At 38.0% G+C, this 24,911-nt stretch overlaps 1 protein-coding gene across 3 annotated transcripts in view; it reads right to left on the bottom strand.

The window, feature by feature from the left end:
* Positions 1–24,911, bottom strand: part of Exoc6 (exocyst complex component 6) — a 156,510-nt gene that overhangs the window by 31,003 nt on the left and 100,596 nt on the right. For all 3 annotated transcript variants that reach the window (XM_085693835.2, XM_048438928.3, XM_085693836.2), the window contains exons 19-20: positions 16,159–16,300; positions 911–984 (exon numbers count right to left, since the gene is read on the bottom strand). In XM_085693835.2, the coding sequence (XP_085549961.2) occupies positions 911–984; positions 16,159–16,300 (216 nt within the window). The remainder of the gene's footprint in view (positions 1–910; positions 985–16,158; positions 16,301–24,911) is intronic.

Consider the following 24,911-nt stretch of genomic DNA (forward strand, 5'->3'; position numbering starts at 1 on the left):
ACAAATAATGAATACACAGGTGGCAATAAGTACTTACTCCACTTTGACTGTACAGGAATAGCAAAAAGAGCTCTAATCCCAAACATTTACTGAAACTGGAGTTTCTTAAATGCTCAAATTAGTCTTACTGTAGACATCAGTGTGCTGAGGTTCTGCTCATAACAAGGGTGGAGTTTCACCACGGGTCACCTCCATCCCCAGGGGAATGAACATCATTAGCAGACTGATCACAGTGCCTTTGTTTTAATCAGTCTCCATGAGGTTTCCTGCCCAGGACAGCAGTCACTCCTGCTGTCAATCTAGCACTCCTGAACCCTCTAAGGGATCGACCCTGCCTCCACACACTCTGACTCCCCAGCTTTACTAAGCTCCTTAATCCTAGGATTAAGAAAGAAAAAGAAAGGGGAAGAGAAGACTAAGAAGAAAAATAGGAGATAGAAAAAAGAAAGAAAAATAAAAAATACAACAGAGCAGAAATGTCAAAATTTAAAAGTGAATAAAAATATAAGGCAGAAAAAAGAGTTCACATTTGTTACTAAACTTTGAACATTCTTATCAAAAAATATATGAGAATAAAGAATTATTTTTTAAAAAACTTAGTTTTAGCCCTTTTTCTGGAGGCATACAAAAATTTACAAAAATTACCATTAATAAAATGCTAAACAAGGGGTGACGTTCTAGTAATAATTTACGTTACTACTACTGATTTTTATATGATCACAAAATTATAAAAAATATTTGCAAGAAACGAATAAATTAGATTCTTATTATGAGAATGTCCATAAAGCTGAGACACTCTAATGAACACGAGTTTAGAGATGGGTTTTTCAGGGCAAACAAACACTCTGGTACCATTAAGAATAAACTGAGGCAGACAGAACAGTAAGTGGCAAGCATCATCACATCTTACTTGTCTGAGATCAATGAATGCCAGTTGCAGGGTGTCCCCTTGAAATCCCGGCACAGGCTCAGAGCTGGCAAACACTGTTTTAAAAAATTTAGAAAATAAAAGGGAATTAGGAAAAGACTGAAAAATATGCAAGACTTTAATTGCTACATTTCTACTCATTACAAATGTAATATTTATATCCAATCATTGTAAACAAAGACCGCTTACAAACTTCAGTTTCCACTGATATGTTCTCCAGACCCATTACTACAAATATTTAGTAATATAAAACTTCTAAACTGTCATTTAATCTGTAACCTTTAATCACAATAAATTTCGAAGGACTGTCCTACACAAGTTCAGGAGTAATATATTTCAACCAAAGTGAAGTTGTCTGACTCTTTTGGCCTTAGGTGAACAATCACAGAAGCACTTTGAAACTACCGATTCCATGGCTGTCAACGAAACTCAAAATGTCAGCATGCACTATAAAAACCACCTCTAGCTAACAGCAACAAAAGGCAGAAATCAAGGTAGGAGGTGAGCTTTACATGCAGACCACAGGTAAAACATTGGATGAATTCAAGAACGTCTGACCTGTCACTTAGCCACTTTGCTTTTCATAAAGGAATTTTTGTCTTCAAAATGAGAGAATTATTTTTTTAAGACAGGATTTCACTGTGTAACAGCCTTGGTTGTCCTGGAACTAGCTCTGTAGACAGTCTGGTATTGAACTCACAGAGATACACTTGCCTTTGCCTCCAGAGTGCTGGGATTAAGAGTGTGTGCCACCAATACTCAGCATGAAAGAATATCTTAAGACAAGATTTCTTTTTTAAAAAAATCAATATTTTTTTCAATATTTTTTGTGTTTTAAGAATTTTAATCCTAATGGTAATGACTGCTGGGTCAGGCCTACAACCCCAGCTGCTTAGGTAGCTGAAGCAAGAGAACTGAAGACCAATCAAGGCCAGAGTTCAAAGTCAGCCTGGACAACCTAGGGAGACCCTGTCTCAAATTAAATAAAAAGGGGGTGGGGCTAACATCCATGGCAGAGTGTTTGCAAAGCAAGCACAACGCCCTCAGTTCAGTTTCAGCACCAGAGAAGAACATTTCCGTTCTACTTTATTTTAAATAAAAGATGATTAGTTCATAAGGACTTCATTGTATGTGTGTGTGCACATGCACACGCACACACGTGCAAGTGTGTAAACGTACTGTATGAGTGTGAATAAGTTGGTGTGTATGTGTGTGCATGTGGAAGCTAGAGATCAACGTGGAGTGTCTTCTTTAATTGTGCTACACTTAATTTCTGAGACAGGAGCTCTGGTGAGACTGGAAATCATCAATTCGTCGATAATGTTTGACCAGCAAGCTCCAAGATCTACCCATTTCTGCTTCTCCATCTTGAGGATTACAGGAACTTGCTGCCACACCTGGCCTTTTTGTGGGGATGGAGATCTAAATTAAGTTCTTGTGCCTGTATGACTAACATTTTCTTTACTGAGCTGACTCCCAGATACAAGAATCTACCATTTAAATTTTTTAGACATTTATTTATGTGTATGGGATTTCACATGAATGTATGTCTATGCGCTACATGTGTGCCTGTGCCCACTGAGACCAGAAGAGGGTGTCAGGCCCCCTGGAACTGGAGTTACACACAGTTGTGAGCCGCCATATGGATGTTGGCACCTGGAATCAGGTCCTCCTGAAAGCATCCAGTGCTCTTAACTACTGGATCTATGTATCCAGCTCCATGATTAAAATAAAATATTTTGTGTGTACATTTTCACGTGTTCATACATATATGCCATGCTTACATGTGGAAGTCAGAGAACAACTTCCAAAATCCATTCTATCTTTGCACCATGTAGGTCCCAGGGATGGAACTCAGGTTGTCAGGTGTGGCAGCAACTGCCTTTACCTGCTGAGTCATCTCACCTGCCCAACACCACCATTTTCACACAAGTGTCTCTGATTCTCCCTCTTGCTAATATCTCAGTTTTCATAGAAACATTGTATAAAGTCCACATGTGAACTTAACCAAGTCAGTATTTAGAGGCTATATATAATTCTGACTATGTTGTTCTTGAAATAATAAAACTAAATCGTAAGTTTAGTGGATTTTGTATAAAACAGTAGTTTAGAAAGGCCTAACATAATTAAATACAAATGAAAATTTACCACAGCCTAATTTACCTGGCCTCCCCTCTTTGGGGACTACAAAGTTCAGAGTAAAATTCTACTTTCTAGGGATAATAACTTCACCTCAAGCATCAACTTTCTGTTTCAGCACTTTGTGAAGTGTATTAGTCTTTTAATTTTTGAATAGATTACTACCAATATTTTTTCATAGTTCTCTGGAACACCACTAAAATCTTTTATTTCTCTTTGTACTACAAAGTTCAGAATTATTCAGTTGATTGTCCACCTTTTCTAAATACTTTGCACTCTTACAATTTTAACATCAGTCCTCACTTCTCGTTCTCTCCCCATCTCTCTGCTTACTATTATCCTTTGTTCTTCCTGAGCTACCAGAGGTGGGGGTCACAGTTAAGAGGGAGTCCAACTCACTCATAAATGGTTTTTAAACATAAAACAAAGAAAACCAGCCCATAAATCACAATCCCAGAAAAATCTAGACAACAATGAGAACCCTAAGAGAGACATATGTGGATCTAATCTACATGGGAAGTAGAAAAAGACAAATTTCCTGAGTAAATTGGGAGCATGCATGGGGACCTTGGGAGAGGGTTGAAGGGGAGGAAAGAGGCAGGAAGGGAGCAGAGAAAAATGTAGATCTCAATAAAAATCAATAAAAAAGAAAAACTTTTTATAATAATTTAAAACTTGAAAAAAAAAAAAAGAGGGAGCCCGGTGTAGACAAGAGCCTCTCCTCAAATCGGGCTCACTCAAGAGCCAATCTCTCTCTCTCTCTCTCTCTCTCTCTCTCTCTCTCTCTGTGTGTGTGTGTGTGTGTGTGTGTGTGTGTGTGTGTGTGTGCCTCTCTTGCTCTCTTGCCTGCACCTTCCTTTTTTTTTTTTTCTAGATAGCGTTTCCATAAATTGTCCAGACTGGGTTCACATTTGAATGTTCAAATGATCCTCCTGCCTCAGCCTCCCGAGCAATTGAGCAATTGAGTGCAAATGAACCTGGCTAATGGTGATAAGTCACTCTGATATGTACCTTTCACATATAATTAACTAAGAGGTGCCACCACTCCTAACACACAAACATACTTCTTGGGTCTCTGCTGGGGTCCAGGTAAAGACATGAAACAGATGATTAAACTCACCTTTTCTGGGTCCTCTAGAACCAGAAGACAAGTTTTTAACAAGAAGATCTAGCCACTTCTCACCTGATAGCTTTGTCAATGGTACTTTCCACAATGAAAAATGGCAGGTGTCCTACAGCGGCAACTCTACCTGTCTTTACTATGTCCCAGATAACCAAGTTTCTCTATTCCTATTAGACTTTAATTGAAGAATGCTAAAAACAATTATAACAGTCTGTTAAAAATACGGGTCTTCTAGAGGGTGATAGCCCACAGGTTAGGAGCACTTGTTCTTATACAGGGCCAAGGTTCAGTCCACAACCCACATGGCATCTCACAACCATCTCTAACTCCAGTTCCAGGGATCTGCCCCCATCTGCTGTTCTCCATGGCACAGGCATGCACACGGTGCACACACATACCTGTAGACAAAATACTTCTACATACACCAAAAATAAAAATCTTTAAAATTAAAAAAAAACCTAGGATCTTATAAGGCCAGGCTACAAGACAGGTTAATTTTATCTGTAAGACACAGAAAGCAGCTCAAATTCAATCATGCTTGTAATTGGAATATACTTAATTCCCAAACATATGTTCCTTCTGCCTCAGCCTCCCATGGTAGGATCATGGGTGTGTGCCACCATCTCTGACTTCAGAAAGAGACCAATGGTGGAACAATTTTCTGGAGTGTACCAGGCCATGGTAAAAATGCCTGGCACCAGAAAAACTGTCATTTTTCTTCCCCCTCGATTCCTGTTTAAGATACAAACAGTTAAAAGTTCATTGGCTTGGCATTAAACCCAAGAGTTTAGTGTCAAAATTATAATATAAATTTGTACAGCATCTTACAGATCATAAAACTCTTTCTCATATACCATGTGCTTTGATCATTGTAACAATTTATTTTGGCTAACAGGGCACATGGATAATAGCTTATAAAATCTTCCAAGCAAAGAATACCCAGTTTAAAGGTGCCAGCTCTTTGTTTGGCATAGAAAAATTAAAAGTGAAGTGACTTGCCCAGGACCACACAGCTAAATCTGGCATCCTGGCATGTGATCCATTGATCCAGAATCTGATTAAGTTTTCAGTCTCTCATTATTGTCTCCTTTTCGGACAAAGCAGCAGTTTATAACTCTTGGGGCTTTCTCTCGAATATTTTTTAGGGATAGAAGGTGACTTAGCAATCTCAAATCATGCAACACTGAGAGTATTTGTAATAACAGGCTACTCAATTTGACTGGCAACTTTATATTTCTCCCTTTATTTCTTTAAAACTCAAATAACAGTCAACCCTACAGTCTCTCTATTCTCTGCTTTCTCTTCTCTCAAGCCATCAGCATTTCTGGCTTAGATTAATGAACGCTACAGTCCGCTTTATTGGCTGCTTCTCTTTCCTCTTCTTCTAGTGATTAATGTCAGATATAATTATTACTTGGGCATTTCAGAGTTTAGCATCCTTTAATGGTTCACCATCACCCTCATTGTAAAACAAGACTAAGGTCTTTTAAAAGTAGCCTTTGCCTATCTCTCTGGCCTGATCTCTTAAGACTTTCCTTAAACTCTTTCCAAACAAGGTTGCCTAGACTTCCTTGCACACCAGTCTCTTTTCATAATGCCTTTGATCCTCCTGCCTGGAGCATTCTTCTTCCCTCCCACCTGTGTAACTCTTACTTATCCTTCAATTCAATCATCACCTTCTGTGGAAGACTTCCATTATCCCTGGGGATTGTAAGCTGTTTCCTGTGTTCTCACTGTAACTTCCTGTACAAATCCTACCACGGTGCCCATTCTGCTGCCTTCTAATTGTTTATCTGTCTGAGTTTTCCCATGAAAATATGAACTCCCCAATTGTAAGAATTATACTTTTGTTCCTAATTCCTACCACCTAAATAATAAATGTGCATTGAAGGTTTATTAAGTGAACAAAGAGAAAAGAAACAAGCAAGAAATTCTACCGGGGCACAGCCTGTAGTAAACATATTATCTAGTTTGTTGATTAACTCTAGAACGGCACGGTTCAACAGACCCTCCCGCGAGGATGGAAAGAATCTTAAAAAAAAAAAAAAAAGAATCTATAACTGTGCTTCAGGGTTGATAGCTTTATTCCATATTAATCTAAATTTAATAGTCACATATGGCTACTGGGTAGTGTAAATACAAAATACTGTGTTCATATTTAGGTATTTATATCAGAATAATTGAGTGGGTGAGAATATTCCTAACACACTCTTCAACAAAACTGAAATAAGCTCTTCCCCTGAACAGAAAGCTCCTAGGAAGCAGTTTTTCTTTTTTTAATCTTTGTATCTCCCAAGTCTGGTGTACAGAAAATAGTAAGCAAAAGTGTATGGAATGAAGGAGTACATAGTAAAAGATAATTCCTGGCTGTCAATACTGACTCATGACTCTATGAAGGGTCTCTACTACAACACCATCTTTGTTACGCAGCTGTGTCTTTAAAGATGTTTTCAAAAGACATATAATGATTTTGGTCATCAAAATATTTTAATATAGTTTCTAAACTTTAAAAATTACTGGGTTGCCTTGCCCAATCTTAATACATCACTACAATTTGATATTTCTTATTTTGTCAATATCCATGGGAAGTCTGCCCTTTTCTGAATAGAAATAAAAGAGGAGTGGACTGAAGGGGGGGGATGAGTAGAGAGGAGGGAGGGGAAACTGTGGATGGGATATAAAATAAAGAAATAAATTTTAAAAAACTTAAGAAGACTATTCTAAATATCACGTTTTGTAATCTTAAACCAGGGAGTGGTGGCACATGCCTTTAATCCCAGCACTTGGGAGGCAGAGGCAGAGGCAGAGGAAGAGGCAGAGGCAGGCAGATCTCTTGAGTTTGAGGCCAACCTAGTCTACAGAGCAAGTTCCAGGACAGCCAGGACTACACAGAGAAGTCCTGTCTCAAAAAACAATAACAACAACAACAACAACAAAACCAAACACAAGCTTTGTTGCCTCTAATTTGATTTTATTATTATTATTATGTTGTTACTATCATTATCATTATCATCATCATCATCATCATCATCATCATCATCATCATTATTAATTTGGGGTTTTGGCACTTGCTCTGTTGACTAGCCTACCACTGCCTTCAGGGTCCTGGAATTAAAGGCATGTACCAACACTGCTGGCTATTTTTACATTCATTTGTGCATGCATCTCTCTCTCTCCCTCTCTCTCTCTCTCTCTCTCTCTTTCTCTCTGTCTCTGTGTCTCTCTGTGTGTGTATGTGTGTCTCTGTGTGTGATACATATGCATGCATGTAAGCCAATTTGCAGGTCAACTTGCCAACCCCAGTTTCTTCTACTTTTCTCTCTTTTTAAAATTTTGTGAAAAAATGTTTTAACCTTTTATTCATTTATTTGTGTGTATGCACACATGCACATGCACAAAGTTCTAGGTAAATTTGAAATTAAAATTGCTAGTTGTAACTCAGTTTTGGTAGGCAAGTACCAAAGATGCATTGTAAGAAGGAATGACTAACGGCACCATCTAGTGGTTTCCCTGGTGATACAGAGAAGCTGCTGTGGGCTGCCAGGAGTCAGCATTCTTGCTTCTGACGTGATGAGAGCTCAGGAGAGAAATGTAAGCCTTAAGGATATTTACTGTTCCATTTTGATACGAAGTAATATCTAGTTCTCTTCATTTCTTGGAAGTAAACCTCAGCAAAGGACCCTCAAACAGCTGGGACACCATTAAGTGTGGAAGAATTCCGAGTACCCAAGCAAAGTACCAACATTCAGCTCCTTTTAAACATGACAATAAAATAGTCTTTGTATACCATCCCCATGATTTTTTTCTCAGTATTCTTATTTGGAGACACAGATCTGCACCAAAGTTAAAACAAGACGATGAGATCATGACCATCACCAGTAAAAATAAAAACCTACAAAGATTTTTGTTGCTAGTGAGCTTTGCTTGCTTGCTTTGTTCTGTTTAGCCTTTAGGTATGTTAAGCCTTTATCCAACCTATAGATTTATCAATGCCCCAATAACTAACCATCAAAACAGATGTCAAGCTAGGCACTGTGCTGCCTGCCACACCTGTAATCCCAGCAGAAGGATTGAAAGTTTGAGGTTAATCTGACAATTTAGTGACACTCTGTCTCAAAGTACAAAAGGCCTGGGATGTAGCTCAGAGGTAGAGTTTTTGCTGACTGTGCACAAGGTGGATCCAATCCCTAGTATAGACAAGCAGGCACCAGCTCCCTTTGATACAGTGCTTAGCTTTTCCTTCCTTACCTTCCTTCCTTCCTTCCCTTCCTTCTTTCGTTCTTTCCTTTTCCTTCTTTTCTCCCACTTTTTTTTTTTTTGTGTGTGTGTAGCCCTGGCTGTTCTAGAACTCACTCTGTGGACCAGGCTGGCCTCGAACTCACAGAGATCTGCCTGCCTCTGCCTCCAGAGTGCTGGGATTAAAGGCGTTACACCACCACCACATACCTTTGTATATATGATATAGTGCTTTTATGGATTTCAGATATTAAACTCTTAGTAGATCATAACCTCATGAGATATATGTATAGAATGCATGAAAGATATATATCTAGAATATATATACCCTAGACCTAGTCAGGACTATTTTAAATACGAAGTAGAATATGATTTCTTGATGCTTTGGAAATATCCTGTATTTTGTCAGTAGTGTGAAGGATTTCTGAGACACTTTTATAATAATTTAGTAAGAAGATTTATCTTTTCTTCAACATACTTCTATCTGCAAGGTACCTACATTGACATATAACACATTAATAAACAAGAAACAAAACATATGTGCAGATTTAGAATATCAGCCTATGACAAGCATGGCAAATCACCCTCAATCAAGAACTTTATCTTGTTCTATAATAGGTTCAGATGTTCAATGTGGATCAAAAGAACTTAGCTCTACACTTTCCAAGTACACATCTTCCTTTTTCTAAACATGCAGATACACTAGCACTGTGGTTGTAATCAAGGCAAGCAAATGTGTTCACACAGTCATGCACTGACCCTACTTGATACTTTAAATCTATATTCTCAAAATATTTATTTTTTACAGAATTAAACAATTTTCAATATTTGTTACTGACTCCTCACTGGGTTTCAGTCCCAAGAGGGTAATAATGTCCCTATTCTATTTTGTTTACCACTGTAGCTTCTAAATGTCACATAAATGACTAAACATGAAGGACTCAATTAACATATGGCCTCAGTGTTCCACACTCTCCATTGCCTTAAAATTCATGGCCTCTCATTCTTAGAAGTAAGATAATCAGGGCAATCCTAAACTCTAAGTCCTGTGTTTTAGGGGAAATTCTGAGGTTTCTTGGTACTTGAATGGCATGCCAAATGAGAGGCAGAGCCCAAACTGGAACTGAGAAGCCTGCCTGGGCTATATAGTAAGACCACTGAAAAGAGGGAGTGAGGCGCTCCAAAAACACAAAAGTTCTTCATAAGTTCATATGAGTCCACATTTCTACGTACAAACATTTTAAAACCAAGGTTGACCCCGTATTGGTTTAAAGTACTAAAAAAACAAAAACAAAAACCTAGAACAAGTTCCAAAGTAAAATGACAGAATAGGGAGGAAAATTAATTTCACAAGGAAACAAAGAACCCTTGGTTATTTAGCTCAGAACAAATAAAAGGTCATGTATGCACAGCTATCTAATATATCAAGTTTTCAAAGGGGCATAATCGTGAGCTATGGTCGCAGCAAACGGTGAAATGGTCCTGACCGGAAGCACAGCAGGCCAGGTGGCCTTAACTCTTTCCACAGTAGAACTCCAGAAGCGACAGTATCAGAGATTTTCTAGTTTATTAATTTGTTTCTCTCTTCAACAAATAAAAACTTACAGCCATTTCACTATGAACACAATTTCCCTAGTCTTTCCATTTGGGGAGGGTCTGGAATTTAATTAATCTGTCCCATATGGCTAAAAATCTCCTTTTGTTCCCCTTCACACCTTCCCCTAATTATAGGATATATTTTTATGTCTCTCTCATTGTGTGAGTTTCTAATTATGTCATCTTAATCATACCATATTCAAAGAATTCACTAATTTCATATATTTCATCTTCCAAAATGTCTGCAACCAATTTCTCCTTTGTATTTCCACTTCCTAATATCAGGTTCTGTTTATCTTTAAAAAGGAAAAGCTTAAGTCTTTTAGCACATCTTCCTGCTTTCTGCCTCTCCCTTGATCCAGTTTAATTTCCATATGATGCTCAGGTTAGCTTCTTATTGACACAGATTTCATAAAGTCTTGATTTTTTTCCAAGTTAAAAATAAATTTATTTTGCAACAATATTGATTAAGATGGAAGATATTATGTTAAGTAAAATACGCCAGACATATAAAGATAAATGTCATGGCTGAGGAGCTCTTAGTCGGGAAAGTCCTTGCCTTGTATGCATGAGGACCCGAGTCTGGATATCCTGCACCCATGCAAAAGCTAGTGTGACAACATGCATCTATATTCCCAGCTCCGGGAACATGGAGATAGGCACGTCCCTGGAGCTCACTCAATCAGCCTAGCTACATGAGCGATTTCCAGGTTCAATGAGAGACCCTGACTCAAAAAATACGGTAGAGAGCAACTGAAGAAAATAAGCATAGACTTGTGGCCTCCATGTACATGTACACACGTGCCCGAGCTGCCTAAGTATATACACATACAGTGGCCTCCATGTACATATACACACGTGCCCGAGCTGCCTAAGTATATACACATACAGTGGCCTCCATGTACATGTACACACGTGCCCGAGCTGCCTAAGTATATACACATACAGTGGCCTCCATGTACATGTACACATGTGCCCGAGCTGCCTAAATATATACACATACAGTGGCCTCCATGTACATGTACACACGTGCCCGAGCTGCCTAAGCATATACACATACAGTGGCCTCCATGTACATGTACACACGTGCCCAAGCTGCCTAAGTATATACACATACACATCCTCTCTCCATCCTTCCCCAAGTACCCACCGTGGTACCTCTATGAGCTGATACCACAGTAAGGAAAGCAGATAAGAGCATTTCTTTCAAAATCTATCTGGACCATGTAGGCGTCCTTCAGGAACAAAGGAACAGAACTACAGAACTATTGGCTGAAAGGGCCTACCTGCTCACTTACAGCTTCCAGCTTTCCACACCTAAACAGTCCACACTATGAGTGGACTGTATTTTCTCCACTGTCGTGTATGTCCTAATCTCTTTTAATAACATCAGCTGCCCATGTGAGACAAGACTACCTGAGAACAGTTTCTTCCTCTTCAATCTAAAATACACATATAAATTGCTTTTTTTACGAACTAAATTGTCCCTATTTTAAACATTTCTGGTTTGATCATGGCTTACCACAGACACATCGCATTCTGTCTCACTGTCATGACAAATCTCACAAAGCTGTGTGACCTGTCCCAAACACTCACAGAAAGAAGATACTTTATTTGAGCCTAGATTTCCATTATTCCTAAGCCCAATGTCTTTCCACCTGTTTTTCTATCAAGAGCGCTATTGATTGTCTTTTCTTGGTTGCTTACGTGTATCTTTTATGTGCAAACTTAGCATCAAGACTTGATTTAAAAGCCTCAGTAAGGGTGGAGAGATGGTTCAGTGGTGAAGGCACTTGCCACCACATCTGGAAAGCTGAGGTGGATCCCTGGGACCCACAGAGAGGAAGGACAGAACTAACATCATGCATTTTTCTTTGACCCACCCACCACACACACAGACAAGCACATATTTTCCACTTTATTTTTAAGACATGGTTGGTTTCTTAAGGAACTTGGAGCTCATGATTCTGCTAATCTGGCTACAAAGAGAGCTACAGGATCTACCTGTCTCTGGCTACTAGTTGGCACTTGCAGATGTGTGCCACCATGCCCGGTTTTTTACATGGGTGCTGGCAATAAGCCCCTGGGTCCTCATGCTTCCAGACTGTGCCAGCTCCCCGGTCCCATTACATATGGATTTCAGAATGCTTCAATTATTTCAAAGTACATCCTGGCCACTAAGAAAGGATAGTTTGAGCTTTCTTCATTGCTGCTTTAAAACACTTGAACTGTGGCAATCCTCCTGCCTCAGTCTTCCAAGTGCCACCATGCCCTTCAGTTTGGTCTCTGTTAATAGAGTACAGAGAACAGAACAGTGTACTTGGCAGTCCAACTGCATATCATAGTGGTATCCTTAGATCAAGGCATCAGACAATGTCAGTGAAAACAGTCAAATTAGCAGGGAGAACACTTGGAAGATAACGAGCAGTTTTCAGAACGTTAACTCAGGAATGGAGCTTTGTGTCTGCGCATGACTCTAAGTGATACAGAGTTGTCAGTCTATGTCATATGCACACATGACCAAATGAGTAGCTGAAATCTAGTTTGTATTTTATCTGAACAGTCATGTGTTGTGGGAGCAGTTGGGTTCAACTAGAAAAGGGCAAACTTTCTCTAATGCATATAAAGAAGACAGCTCTACAGGGCATTTCCCTTTTGGTGAGAACATCTTTAACAAAAGGCACAATCTAGACTAGTGGTAACTCCAGGCTATAGCAGAATTCTCACTTAAAAGAACTTACTCAGAGAGCAAGTAGTTTCAGGTCGATACAATCCAACAGAGCAAAGTGTATCTCATGGAACACATTTTCTGAAGTGTAGTTAATCCTTCAAATCAGATGCTTAAGGTAGGGCTGGACAGCTACCCAGCACGGCTATTGCAGAGCACAGTGTGCAGCTCCAGGTCTGCTCCTGTATCCAGTGCCAGACGACCTCACCATGGAGGAGTACGAGAGCAGGTGCGCCATGACCATGTGTGTGTGTGTGTGTGTGGAGGGGGATTCAATGATTGTTTAGGTTCTAAGATTCTTTATCTGGACTGCTTGATTTCTTCTTCATATCCCAGGCGAATGACATGATGCTAAGATTGCCACCTACTTATTAAGAATTTCAGCCTTCCCCCATCTAGTCAAATTCCTCTTCCTGCATACCTTTCTTCTTTCCCTGTCCTAACATGTAGAAAATGTATATATTGCATTAATGTTGAAAACAAGCTTTATATTTTAAAAGTACATCCCTAGATTTAAAAATGATTGTTTAAAACATGATAAAAACTTATTTTTGACATCTTTTAAAATACTTATAATATTAAAGACAGTTTCACGTTCACACAACTAATACATATAGCAATCACTAAAAGTTGCGAGTGGATGACAGTATATATTTTTTCTTTTAAAAAGAATACAAGAGAGTTCATCATTATCTATATTATAAACTCACTGTTGAAAGTTAAAAGATACCTTTTGGAAAATATTCAACATGGGAGGTAGTAAAATAAACATATAAAAATTCATATTTGTGGGCTGGAGAGATGGCTCAGCGGTTAAGAGCACTGACTGCTCTTCCAGAGGACCCGGGTTCAATTCCCAGCACCCACATGGCAGCTCACAGCTGTCTGAAAACCCAGTTCCGGGGGATCTGACACCTTCACACCAATGCACATAAAATAAAGTTAAATAAACCATAAAAAATATTAAAAAAAATTCATATTTGTTCAATAAGAACAGAATATGTGATACTATATTAAGAAATAGTGATTACAGGGCATCAGTGGAATGGTTTAGTAGACAAAGGTGCTTGCAACCAAGCCTGATGACCTGAATTTGATCCCTGGAATCCACATGGTAGAAGGAGGGAACTGATTCCTACATGTTGTCTTCTGATCTCCACATACACGCCATGACAAATGCATGAACACACATAAATTTACAAACTAAATTTACAAAACACACTAAATTTATAAAAATAATGCCAAAAAACATGAAAAGTAATGATTAGAGCAGTTCTGCATGATAATCTTAAAGAGCAGAGCCAACCAAAGGTAAAACCTCAAAGGAAGAAGAAATGGTGCAGAGCTTCAGTCGCCTCCTTCCACGTCTCTGTGCCGAGATTCAGTTCAACAGAGGAAGATTTGCCCCACGTGCACCTGACACCAGACTGCATGGAAATCTGCATGGAAAGGAATTCTTGGTCTTCTCTGGTAAAATAACAAGGTGCCTGTAGTAACGGCCAAAGGAATGACTAGAAGAAGGGAGCATCCTAGAGGGGGTGAGAGGCAATGCCTGGGTGGGGCTGTAGTGCGTGCTTCTCTATAGTCCTTCACAGGGAAGTAGGGGAGCAAGAGCTGGACACCAGAAAGCTGCCTGCGCAGATCGCAATGTCTATCACTTAGCAACACGTAACCAAGAAGACACAACTGAACCCAATGGAAGGTCTAACTACCAATTATTACTAAAGTTTTGTTGTATTTATTTATTTTGTGTGTGTAGACAAAAGTGAGCACAGGCTTACAGCACAGCACACATGTAGAGGTCAGAGAGCAACTTGTGAGAGCTTTCTTCAGCTACCGTGTGAGTTCTGCAGATGAGCTCAGGTCACTAGGCGTGGCAGAAAGCGCCTTTACTGGATGAACCAGCCAGTTAGCCAAATACCTAGTTATTTTAAAGCCACACTAAAGACAAAATAATACAAAATGAATCAAGCAATATTTGTGTGAAATATTGACATAAGCAATAGCAGACTGTAATGATCTCAAAAACAACTTCTTAAAGAAACCAGTTAAGTTAGGGGTACTGCTCAGTGGTAGGAGGGTAGGCTTAGAATTGTGCGGATCTAGAATTCAATTCCCAGCACCAGAAAAGGAGACAGAAAATGTAATGTTGGAGTGGAAGGGTACAGGAGAGAGGGAAGGCAGGAAGTGGAGGCTACTGTGGGGATGGTCCACCAAGACTCAGTATGTGTGAACGTGCTGTAAGGACATCTGCTAATTAAATTAAATCTGCAAATTAAAAACAAAAGAGAAGGGGTGGAGAGATAAAGGGGGAAAGAAAGGAGGACAGAGAGGAGGCCCAAATAATCTGTAGATGGAGACTAATAATTGATCTGAGCTTAGAAAATTTTAAAAGGTACATTTTTAGGTCAAATATTTTTATCAATACAAAACAAATATTTTACAAATGAGAATTTTAATTTGAGAAAAATAAAAGCTTTCTGGTAAAATAAAGTTAGAATCACTTTCTAGGAAAAGGCAAACATTTTCCCCCTAGCAGAATACATTATACACAGGCACACAAATATTTTATATTTGTTACTGGGGAAAAAACCCACATTATTTCTGGTTTAGTTGAAGGCTGTTGATATTAATTTTTTTTAGTCTTTCAAATAATATGTTATTGTAAACTCCGCCCCCTCATCCAGAAAATTTTCTGCAATCTTTCCAGTGCCCTACTGACTTTCAACTGTCAGTGGAGGCATCTGATTCCTTTGTCAACCTTTCATCATTTAATTAGGGGATCATTCATCTGAGAATACTGTTTGAAAATGACTCAAGGTTCTCTGGCAAGCTAGTTAGGGCTGGGGGTCTGATAAAAACCCATTTCTGAGGTGTGTGTAACAAGGCTACTAACAGTAGGAGCTCTAAAGCTCATTAGCCAATGTCAATACTAGACCACAGATGCAAACCCTGCGGTATAAACAAAATGATGTAGAAAAACCCTGCAGCTATCAAGGCCGGAAAACACTTTAGGAATGAGGAACAAAACTGTAGAAACACCATTTGCTGCAGAAGGTCTTGGATGTTCAGGAAAGTAAAAATGACAAGCTGGGGTTGTTTCATTCATTTACAGCAGGCATCCTAGGAGAGCTCCAGAGAGGCAGCAAGAATGACCAGAGGGAGGAGATCATTTCTTTTGCTACCTTGATCTAAATCACCACTTCGGTGAAGTTCTTTGAGGCTATTAATGTAAATAACTGAGGTAATTTTTCATCCTGGGAAGGAGTTAACTATCCTTCTAAATCTGCCAAAAATGTAGTCAAATGGTTCTTCTTCCTTGTCAATATGTCCTACTATATACAACTTTCCATAATAATAAATGTAGACTTCTAGAGAAAGTATGAGAGTTGGCCAATATGTACTTACATTCACACTGTATGACATCTAGGTTAAACTGCTGAACGGCTCCCATGCTTATCTGTTTTAACTCGCTGTCCAGTAGCATCTGCATTAAGGATGTTGACAGATGCTGGCAGGCTGACATGCAAGCTGTTTGGGCAACTTTCCCCTATGTAAAACAAATCAAAAGTAAACAAAAAGCAAGCCTGGAAATACATCATAAAATAGCACAAGATTGTACACCGGGCACTCTTGTTGGTACAATACTGATTGTTGGTCTTTCTGTTTCTATTCTACAAGACTGTGTACTTGTATCCTAAGAATTAAAATTCATCTTTTTCAAGATACAATATTATTAAAATGCTAACCACACAAATTAAAATTATACATTTGAAGATATATTTCAGATCTCTTGAAATAATGTAACACTTTAAATGCACAAGAAAATATGGCATTTGTTACATTAAATTACCATACTGACAAAACAGTTTATTCATACGATGCCCACTGAGCTCTCCTTTATATGCCTAACTAAGACAGAACAAAGGAAGTCAACTGTGTAACATAAGCTGCTCTTATTACTGCTACTTAAACTGTACCTATAAATCAAAGCACACTTCAAGACAGAGTCCTCACTTCTCCTCAGCACAGAGAGTCACAGTTACCAGTGGGGAAAAGCGGTTTGCTCCTCACTTTGACTTCAGCTTCATTTCTAGTCAATCAAGTTCTTGCTGCATGTAATTACAGAAACTAATACTCATGCACTCTTTCAGTACAATACACAATTCACTTTAAGTTCTAGAAGTTCTATATGAACTTCCATTGACAGTCTTACTCAAATTTTCTTAAAATACGAGTTTTTTTAGGTTTGCTGTATAGATTACACAGTTGACTCACAATGAGTATAAATTGCCTTTTTTTAGAGGGGCAGAGGAGACAGGGTATCACTATGTAGCTCTGGTTGGCCTGAAACTCACTATGGCTAGCATTAAACACCCAGAGATTTGCCCATCTTTGCTTCCTGAGCATTGGGATTAAAAACATATCCCATCTATAACTCGCTTCTTTAGGCAGTACTTGCATTTGAAGCATATGTTTAACAGTATAAACTCATTTAGGTCAAAGTTTTCCGGTGTGAGCCTCCTAGGGTGGCTGCCTTCAAATGATTCTATGATTAGGTGATGGGCTAACTGCTTTGATGGGAGTCAAAGACTAGAATTACAGTTAGGAAAATAATGATTTTTAGGAGACATGACACGTTTTGCATCATTTCAATCAACAAATATTTACCCAGTGATATCTGATAATTGTGTTTTCTTCCTACTAACCACAAAGGCAAACAGAGCAACAAACCAAAAAACCATCTTTCAAACATAGATGCTACAATATACTAAAAGAAAAATGTTTACATAGAGTTGATACAAAAAAATCATAAGGAAAATAAATACATTTCAGAATACTTGTTCTTTAAATTACATATTAAAAATCAGACTAGAACCAAACTGCTTATGGATGGGTGCTTAGCAATTAGGCACTATGCATAGCAGAAAACTAAATGTCTGCCATGCAGTGTCAATTTCTCAATCAAAAACCTCAGAGATAAGAGCCAATGCAAACAATATATTTGACAGATACTGATGAATTGCCAAAAAAAAGAATGTAACAAACAATAAAAAACCCAGCATGCTCAAAAGGCCCCAAATCCAAGAAGAATTAGTCTGAGAGACATGCAGCTCCATTCTCCAAGCAGAATAATATCAATATGAATGGGAGGGGAATAAAAGCAGAAAAAAAAGAGAAATCTATGGCATGTCATTTAATTCCGGTGTAGTATGTTTGCAAACACTTCATAGAGATGTTATTTTGACTTAATGGAACACAACTGCATTTTTAGCTTAATGTACTTCTCCATCAGTTTAGCTCTATGGCCTATTGTATTGTTACATGACAAAGTACTAGCTACTAGTTTGAAAAAGCAAACTAATAAATTGTCCAAAAATTATTTAACTCACTTTGTTAATAAACATTCTACACATTATAAGTGGCATTATTTTAACATAGGTTCAGAGGTAAAAATATCTGTACAATAGTTATAGAGCCAAAAATGATGACAAGATTATAAGCAATTCCATAAATCTGGTGGGATCAGGCAATGGAAATACCTGAGTAAGTAAGTCTCCTTTGTAGTTAAACAATATTTATAACAGTAATATCTTAATATTAAACTTCTTTTGATTAGGCATAATGGATACAGGCTTATTATTCTCAAAGAAAAGTTTTAAAGTACAAAGTACAAAATTTTATAAATTTTTTAAATAAAATAAATTATTCCTTTTTGCACATTAAAATTTAAGTTAATGTTATCAAAGATTCCGATTGTTGAAAATTTTAAAAGCTTATATTTTACAAGATACACACTATTTTCTAGATATCCACTTTGATTTCAGAAAATAAAGAACAATTTTTAAATTTTATCTACTTATTTTATATAGAAATATTTTAATGTCTTCAATATTTTTATACTCAAAAACATATTTGCAACTGATATTTCATGCCTAAGACTCTTGGCCATTTTAATAACCCAAATACACCTCCCTGAACACTATTATAACTAGTAACATTGATTCTTACAATAATGCATCATCCTAAAACAAAAAAATTAAACACTTTTATAGTTGTCTTTTAAAAACTAGCTTTTACTAGACAAGAACAATATAGCAAGGTCAAAATAATCAACAAAGCAGTGTACATCTAATATATGTTAAGCAATCAAACATTTACTGCCCTCATTTGAAAATTACTTGCAACTTTACTAGCATTTTCTTTCTCTTTAACAACACAAAGTTCAATAAGTAAAAACACCTGTCAAACTCTTAAAAAGGTAACTATGCTTTTTTCACCCTGCTTTAACATTTTTTTTTCTGAAAAACAACTTGCCAAGAGAGAAAACCCTTAGACAAACTTCTTATATTTCAAAGGAACTTGTAAAAGAGAATCTGCTGACATATTAGATCCTTTCTGCATTACCCCAAAGCTTTTCTTCTAAGAACAATTGTGGCAAAGAGACATTTGGCTCCTAGGAAATTCCCACAGGGTCGACCATATGCATCCTTCCACGGCACCTTCACAGCGCTGCTTTCTGGACGTTCGTCTCAAAAGCAGCTTTCATCGTTTTCTTGTGTGTCAGTCAATATGATTTATGGACTGCATTCACCAAAGTCAGAGCATATAGAATGAGAAATATGACTACAATCTGCTAATTTGTTTTGTATTGAGCCATTTAAGAGTCAAAGACCTGATGTCAGACTGAGGCCAGCAACACAATTAACTAGCTGGTGACAGATCCATCCATCCTCCCTGCCAGGCTGTGCCAATCAAAGACAGCATGAGGCGACATTTAGTGAAATCAGTAAGAAAACTCATTCTCTGAGTAACCCATGTAAGAGGTTGATTGACACTTTCTGAATTTCGTTTGTGGAACACAACCACTCTTTACCCAATAGATTCCTACTGCAAGCTGTGAAATGAAGCTTTCGGTGCCAATCACAGAACAATGAGCCACTAACCACCAACTTCAGTCAAAAGAAATCAAGAAAACACATCTGTTTGTGTGTCAAGCCACATTTCCAAAATAATTTACTATTATAGACTAGGCTACAGATACCATTTCTTTTGAAATATAAAATAACATGGCAACACAAATACAATACATCTTATTAGATTATGGCTCAAACTGTTTTGGTTTCAAAGTAATGTTTTCAAAGGTCTAAGATCATAGTAGATGAAATATGGAAAACTTAAAAACTAATTTGGCACTTTAAATTTTCATTTGAAGTTTGTATTTGTCTCACCATTCTCTTATCTCACATATCTAGTAAGAAAAATTTTATTTCAACAGTAATTGGAAAGCATTTTTAAGGCTGCTTTCATTATCACAAATACATATGATGTAAAAATACCCTCTTGAAATCACAACCATTCTTTCTATAACGACCTGCTCTTCCTTAATAACCCCAGAAGGACTCATTTTCCTTTTTTACACACACACACACACACACACACACACACACACACACAAATCAATTTTTAAACTATTTTTTAAACTATTTTTAAATAAATTTTTAAACTATTTTTTAAACTTACATAAAAATACACAGAGAGAAATATACTGTACACTGTGTTATTTCCTATATTAGCATTAGGTTTTGTTTTCAAAGGTTAGGAGAAAAAAATAAAGAACAAAGGAGCAGTGAATTTGAATCCAGCACAGCTAAGTGAACCTATCCATTCTGGCCTTGTTCTTTAAAGTCACTAAGTTCAAACAGCAAGTTTCTATTATATACAAATGCAATATCTCTTAGTTTGATATAGAGACTTGAGTTATGAGACTGTAAACTAAGTTTTTTAGAAACAAAAAGAAAGGAAAAGGGTTTTGATGAATTGGGCAGTTTCTTAAAGAGCCACAATACATAATATTTTAAAATATATAGACCAAGAGAATCAGATTTTTGATCAAATGTGAACTAAATATTAAAAGTAGAAATAAAATTCTTAGTTAAAATATAAAGAGGTAATTAAAAAGAAAACATTTTACTTCAAGAACTCTGCAATTCTTCCTTCTATTTGCACATTAAGAACCACTGACCTGATTGATCAGGCAGTGTTGGCACACAGCTTTAATCCCAGCACTCTAGAGGCAGAGGCAGGGGGAGCTCTGTGTTTGAGTTTGAGGACAGCCTGGTCTACAGAGCGAGTTCCAAGTCAGCCAGAGCTACACAGAGAAACCCTGTCTTAAAAAAAAGAAAAAAAGAAAAAAAAAAAACTACTGACCTGAAGCTTTGCTACATGAAAGTGTATCTTTGCTCAACTGTTAAAAAAAAATATTAAATGAAAAGGCCCTGAAACAGAACAGAATATGGAAACTCCCTTAGGACGACATCACAATGCACAAAGTCCTTTTAACCATCAAGATAGGTTTTAGTGCATTTCCTAAATGAACACACTAAAATGTCTCAAATTCCCAATAATAAAAATGGGTGAGTTATAAAGGTTTAAATATCAAGATAACTTTCTTTAGTATGTTTTAATAATGACTTTAATAGTACCTTGAAGACAGATTTTTGAGATTGTGCCAAAACATCCACAGTTTATCAAAATACACCCATCTAACACGGGAAGCACCCTCAACCCCTGCACACTGTGTTTCTCTCATGCTCACTTTCGGTCTCCATCTCCCTTCATCCCTGGAAGAACTGGCTACATCACCTACCCCAGTCCCTGCTCAACTACAAACTCTCATCTCTCTTCTTAGGCTTTCAAAGCCTTTCTCACTTCAGCTCTACTGCTCGCCATCCACAAGGACTTGAGACTATAGCATGAATTCTTGATCTTGGGGAGCATGTGAATAAAATAAACATGATTATCTGAAAATTAAACCAAATTTTCCCAAGGTGATTACCTGTAATACACACATTCTATTTCCTCAAAACCTCCACATCCTAATCATGGCTTATCTAACTTTGGCAATGCACATTTTTATAAACAGTCTTTTAAATGTGGACTTTAGTGGCATTTCTTTCTTTTTGAACTTTTTGGAAGGCATCCCTGCTGCTGTCATGGCAGTCCCAGAGAGAGAATGCAAAGAAGCATTAAGTAAATCGTGAAAGGTCAAGGTTTAGAAGACAATTTTGGGGGGGTTGGATATATTTTGTTGTTGTTGTTCATTTATTTATTTTAGATAAGGTCACCGATAGCCTTGGTTGGCCACAAACTACATATCCAAGGAAGGTCTGAACTTCTGATCTTCTACCTCCCAAGTGCTGGGATTACAAACATCTATCAGCATGCCAAGCCTTAATAAGGAATTTAACTTGGTTAATTACTAAGGTGCTAAAACTCTTATTCTTTGACAAATACTTAAAAAAAATCAAACAAACAAACAAAAACATCAACCAAACAAGAGAAGTTAAAGATTCACTTAATTTTTCCCAGTAGTTGACACTGAGTAATATGACTGATCTAGGGAACTTATACTGAAAAATTAAACCATACCAGAAACCATTATCAAGGCAGAAACTCGCTGAGAATAGGGCAATTTCCACATTTCTTTGGGTAAGCATACAGCTCAGGGTTCCAGAAACATACAGCAATGAAAATTCAATATTCTACGTTGATGCTATAATTTAAAATTCCCAAAGAAGTTACCAGAGTCACTAATAGGTTATATTGTAGATATAACTCCCATATGATATCAGTAAATTAGACAAATGTCAGTCCAAGGCAACTTACTAATAGATGTGGTAGCTAGTATAGGCACAGTCATAACTGAAAACACAACGCAAGCTGAGTGTGTTGGTGCACGACTATAATATTAGCACTTGGGAGGTAGAGGCAGGAAAATCTGGAGCTCAAGGCCATCCTCAGCTAGCTAACCAGTTCTAAGCTGAGCTACATCAAACCCTGTCTCAAAAAATAAAACAAAAAAGGCACACAGTCGTCATTCAAAGATTTCTATTTGGGGTTCAACCCTTCCTTTCTCCTTTCCATCAACTTTTCTTTCTTTTCCCTAAAGTCTTATGACCCGCCCTCCCACTCCTCTCACTTTGTTTTTGGTTTTTAAAATCAGGGTTTTACACAGCCCACATTAGCCTTGAATTCATTATGTACCTGAGGATGACCCTGACCTCCACCAATGTTGGGGATTAAGGCGTATACCACTATGCTCACTAAGTTTCAACGTTTAAGAATTTGCTGAGAGGTTAGTACAAGTGGGGCTTCATTTGCTAAGGAATACATTTCAATGACATATTCTCTGAAATGGTAGAATATGGAGAAAGTTACACCAATGAATTATGTAATCAGAGCCCCAATTTCTCCATAAACAATGTGATTCTGCTGCAGTTGACATAAAGTGATCCCAGTAAGGTCTATGGTTTTCATTTACATTTTGCAGTATTGGGGAGGGGGGCTTTAATCCCAGTATTGAAAAGAAAAAAAGTCTTTAAACCTAGGGAGGCAGAAGCAGGTGATCTTTGAGTTCAAGCCTGGTGTACGGAGTGAGTTCCAGGATAGCCAGGGCTACACAGAGAAACCCTGTCTGGGGATTAGGTGGGGGGGGGGGGCAACTTATATTGCATATCAAATTGAGGATTCTCAAAGTCCTGGCATCTGCTTATTCCAGACGACAAGAGCTTTCCAGACAAATAACATCACTAGTCTAAGCCCTAGATTAGGGGAACAGCGCTAATGTGGATACTACCAGTTACATGCAGCTGAGCAAATCTGACTATCGAACACTGGGTATTACAAGAATAAATGAAGGCTGGAGAGACACTCGTGTGGGGCACAGACATACATACAGGCAACACACACACACATAAACAAATAAATAAGTGGACTGTATTAAAAGAAGAGTAAATATGTTTTAAAACAACAACAAAAACAAAAACATGAAGAAAACTGGGCCTGGTGGCACAGGCCTAGAATCCTTGCTATTCAGAGGCTGAACAGGAGGATCAAGGCCTGCCCTGGCAAGTTGGCAAGACTGTGTCTCGAAACAGAATATCGATAGCAGAGAATTTCTCTAGCACAGGCAATGCTCTAAGTTCAATCACTGATAAACAAACACACACACACATTCTATTATACATACATATGTGCATGCACACCCAAGTCAAGTAGGGTGATGAAGATAATTTACTTTTGTTCCCCCCAGGAACAGTCTTCAGAATGATATGGAACAATGTTCTGAATGAGTACTAAGTCCTTACAGGTCTCCAGCAGAACCCCCCCCCCCCAATTGCTCCTTTTTTTGCTTCCAAAGAATCAACAGAAGCTTTTATCCTTAATACTACTGTTTATGACACTGATTTCCATAAAAGTAGGGGCTACAACTATATAACAATTTCCCTACACCCCTCAGGTTTCCTGGACAACAAAAATCAGTGACTGTGGTGGTTTGAATTGTACTGGGCCCCAAAGACTCATATGTTTGAATGTTTGGCCCATAGGGAGTGGCACTAGTAGGAGGCGTGGCTTTGCTGGAGTAGACATGGCCTTGTTGAAGGAAATGTGTCATTGTAGAGGTCTTACATGGCATGTTATGCCCAGCCTGGCTCACAGTCTCCTGCTGCTGCCCTTGGATCAAGATGTAGAACTCTCAGGTCTTTCTCCAGCACCATGTCTGCCTATATGCCACTATACTCCCTGTGATGACAATAATGGACTGAACCTCTGAAACAGTAAGTCATCCCAATTAAATGTTTTCCTTTATAAGAGTTGCCATGGTCACGGTGTCTCTTCACAGCAATAAAACCCTAACTAAGACAGTGACTAAAAGAGTGACCCCATGGTCTAAACTTTTATTTGTTTTATGAGATTATAGCCTAGGCTAGCGTGGAACTCAATTGTATGTGTACGTGCATGTGTGTGTGCATGTGTGTCTGTGAAGACAACTCTGAACTCCTGATTGTCCTGTCTTTACCTCCCAAGTGTTGAAATTGTATGCATATCTTACTCCCAGTCAAAAAGCATTTTTTTTCTTATTTTGGCACTGATTAAATGCATGTCCCTACAGAAGGCAGAGAGGGCAAGAGGATACTGAAAGTTCAAGGCCAGTGTGTGCTACACAGCAACATCCTATCTCAAAAAGCTAAACTAAAACTACTTTGCTACAGAGTGCTACAGTATCTCTAGTACATATACACATTGGTTCACAAACTGAATCTGTTCTAATGACGTCCACATGCATTCCTCTCCCTGGTAACTTACAGCCAGGCCTT

The sequence above is a fragment of the Myodes glareolus genome, chromosome 7, assembly GCF_982192425.1.
Source record: "Myodes glareolus chromosome 7, mMyoGla1.1, whole genome shotgun sequence".
NCBI lineage: Eukaryota > Metazoa > Chordata > Mammalia > Rodentia > Cricetidae > Myodes > Myodes glareolus.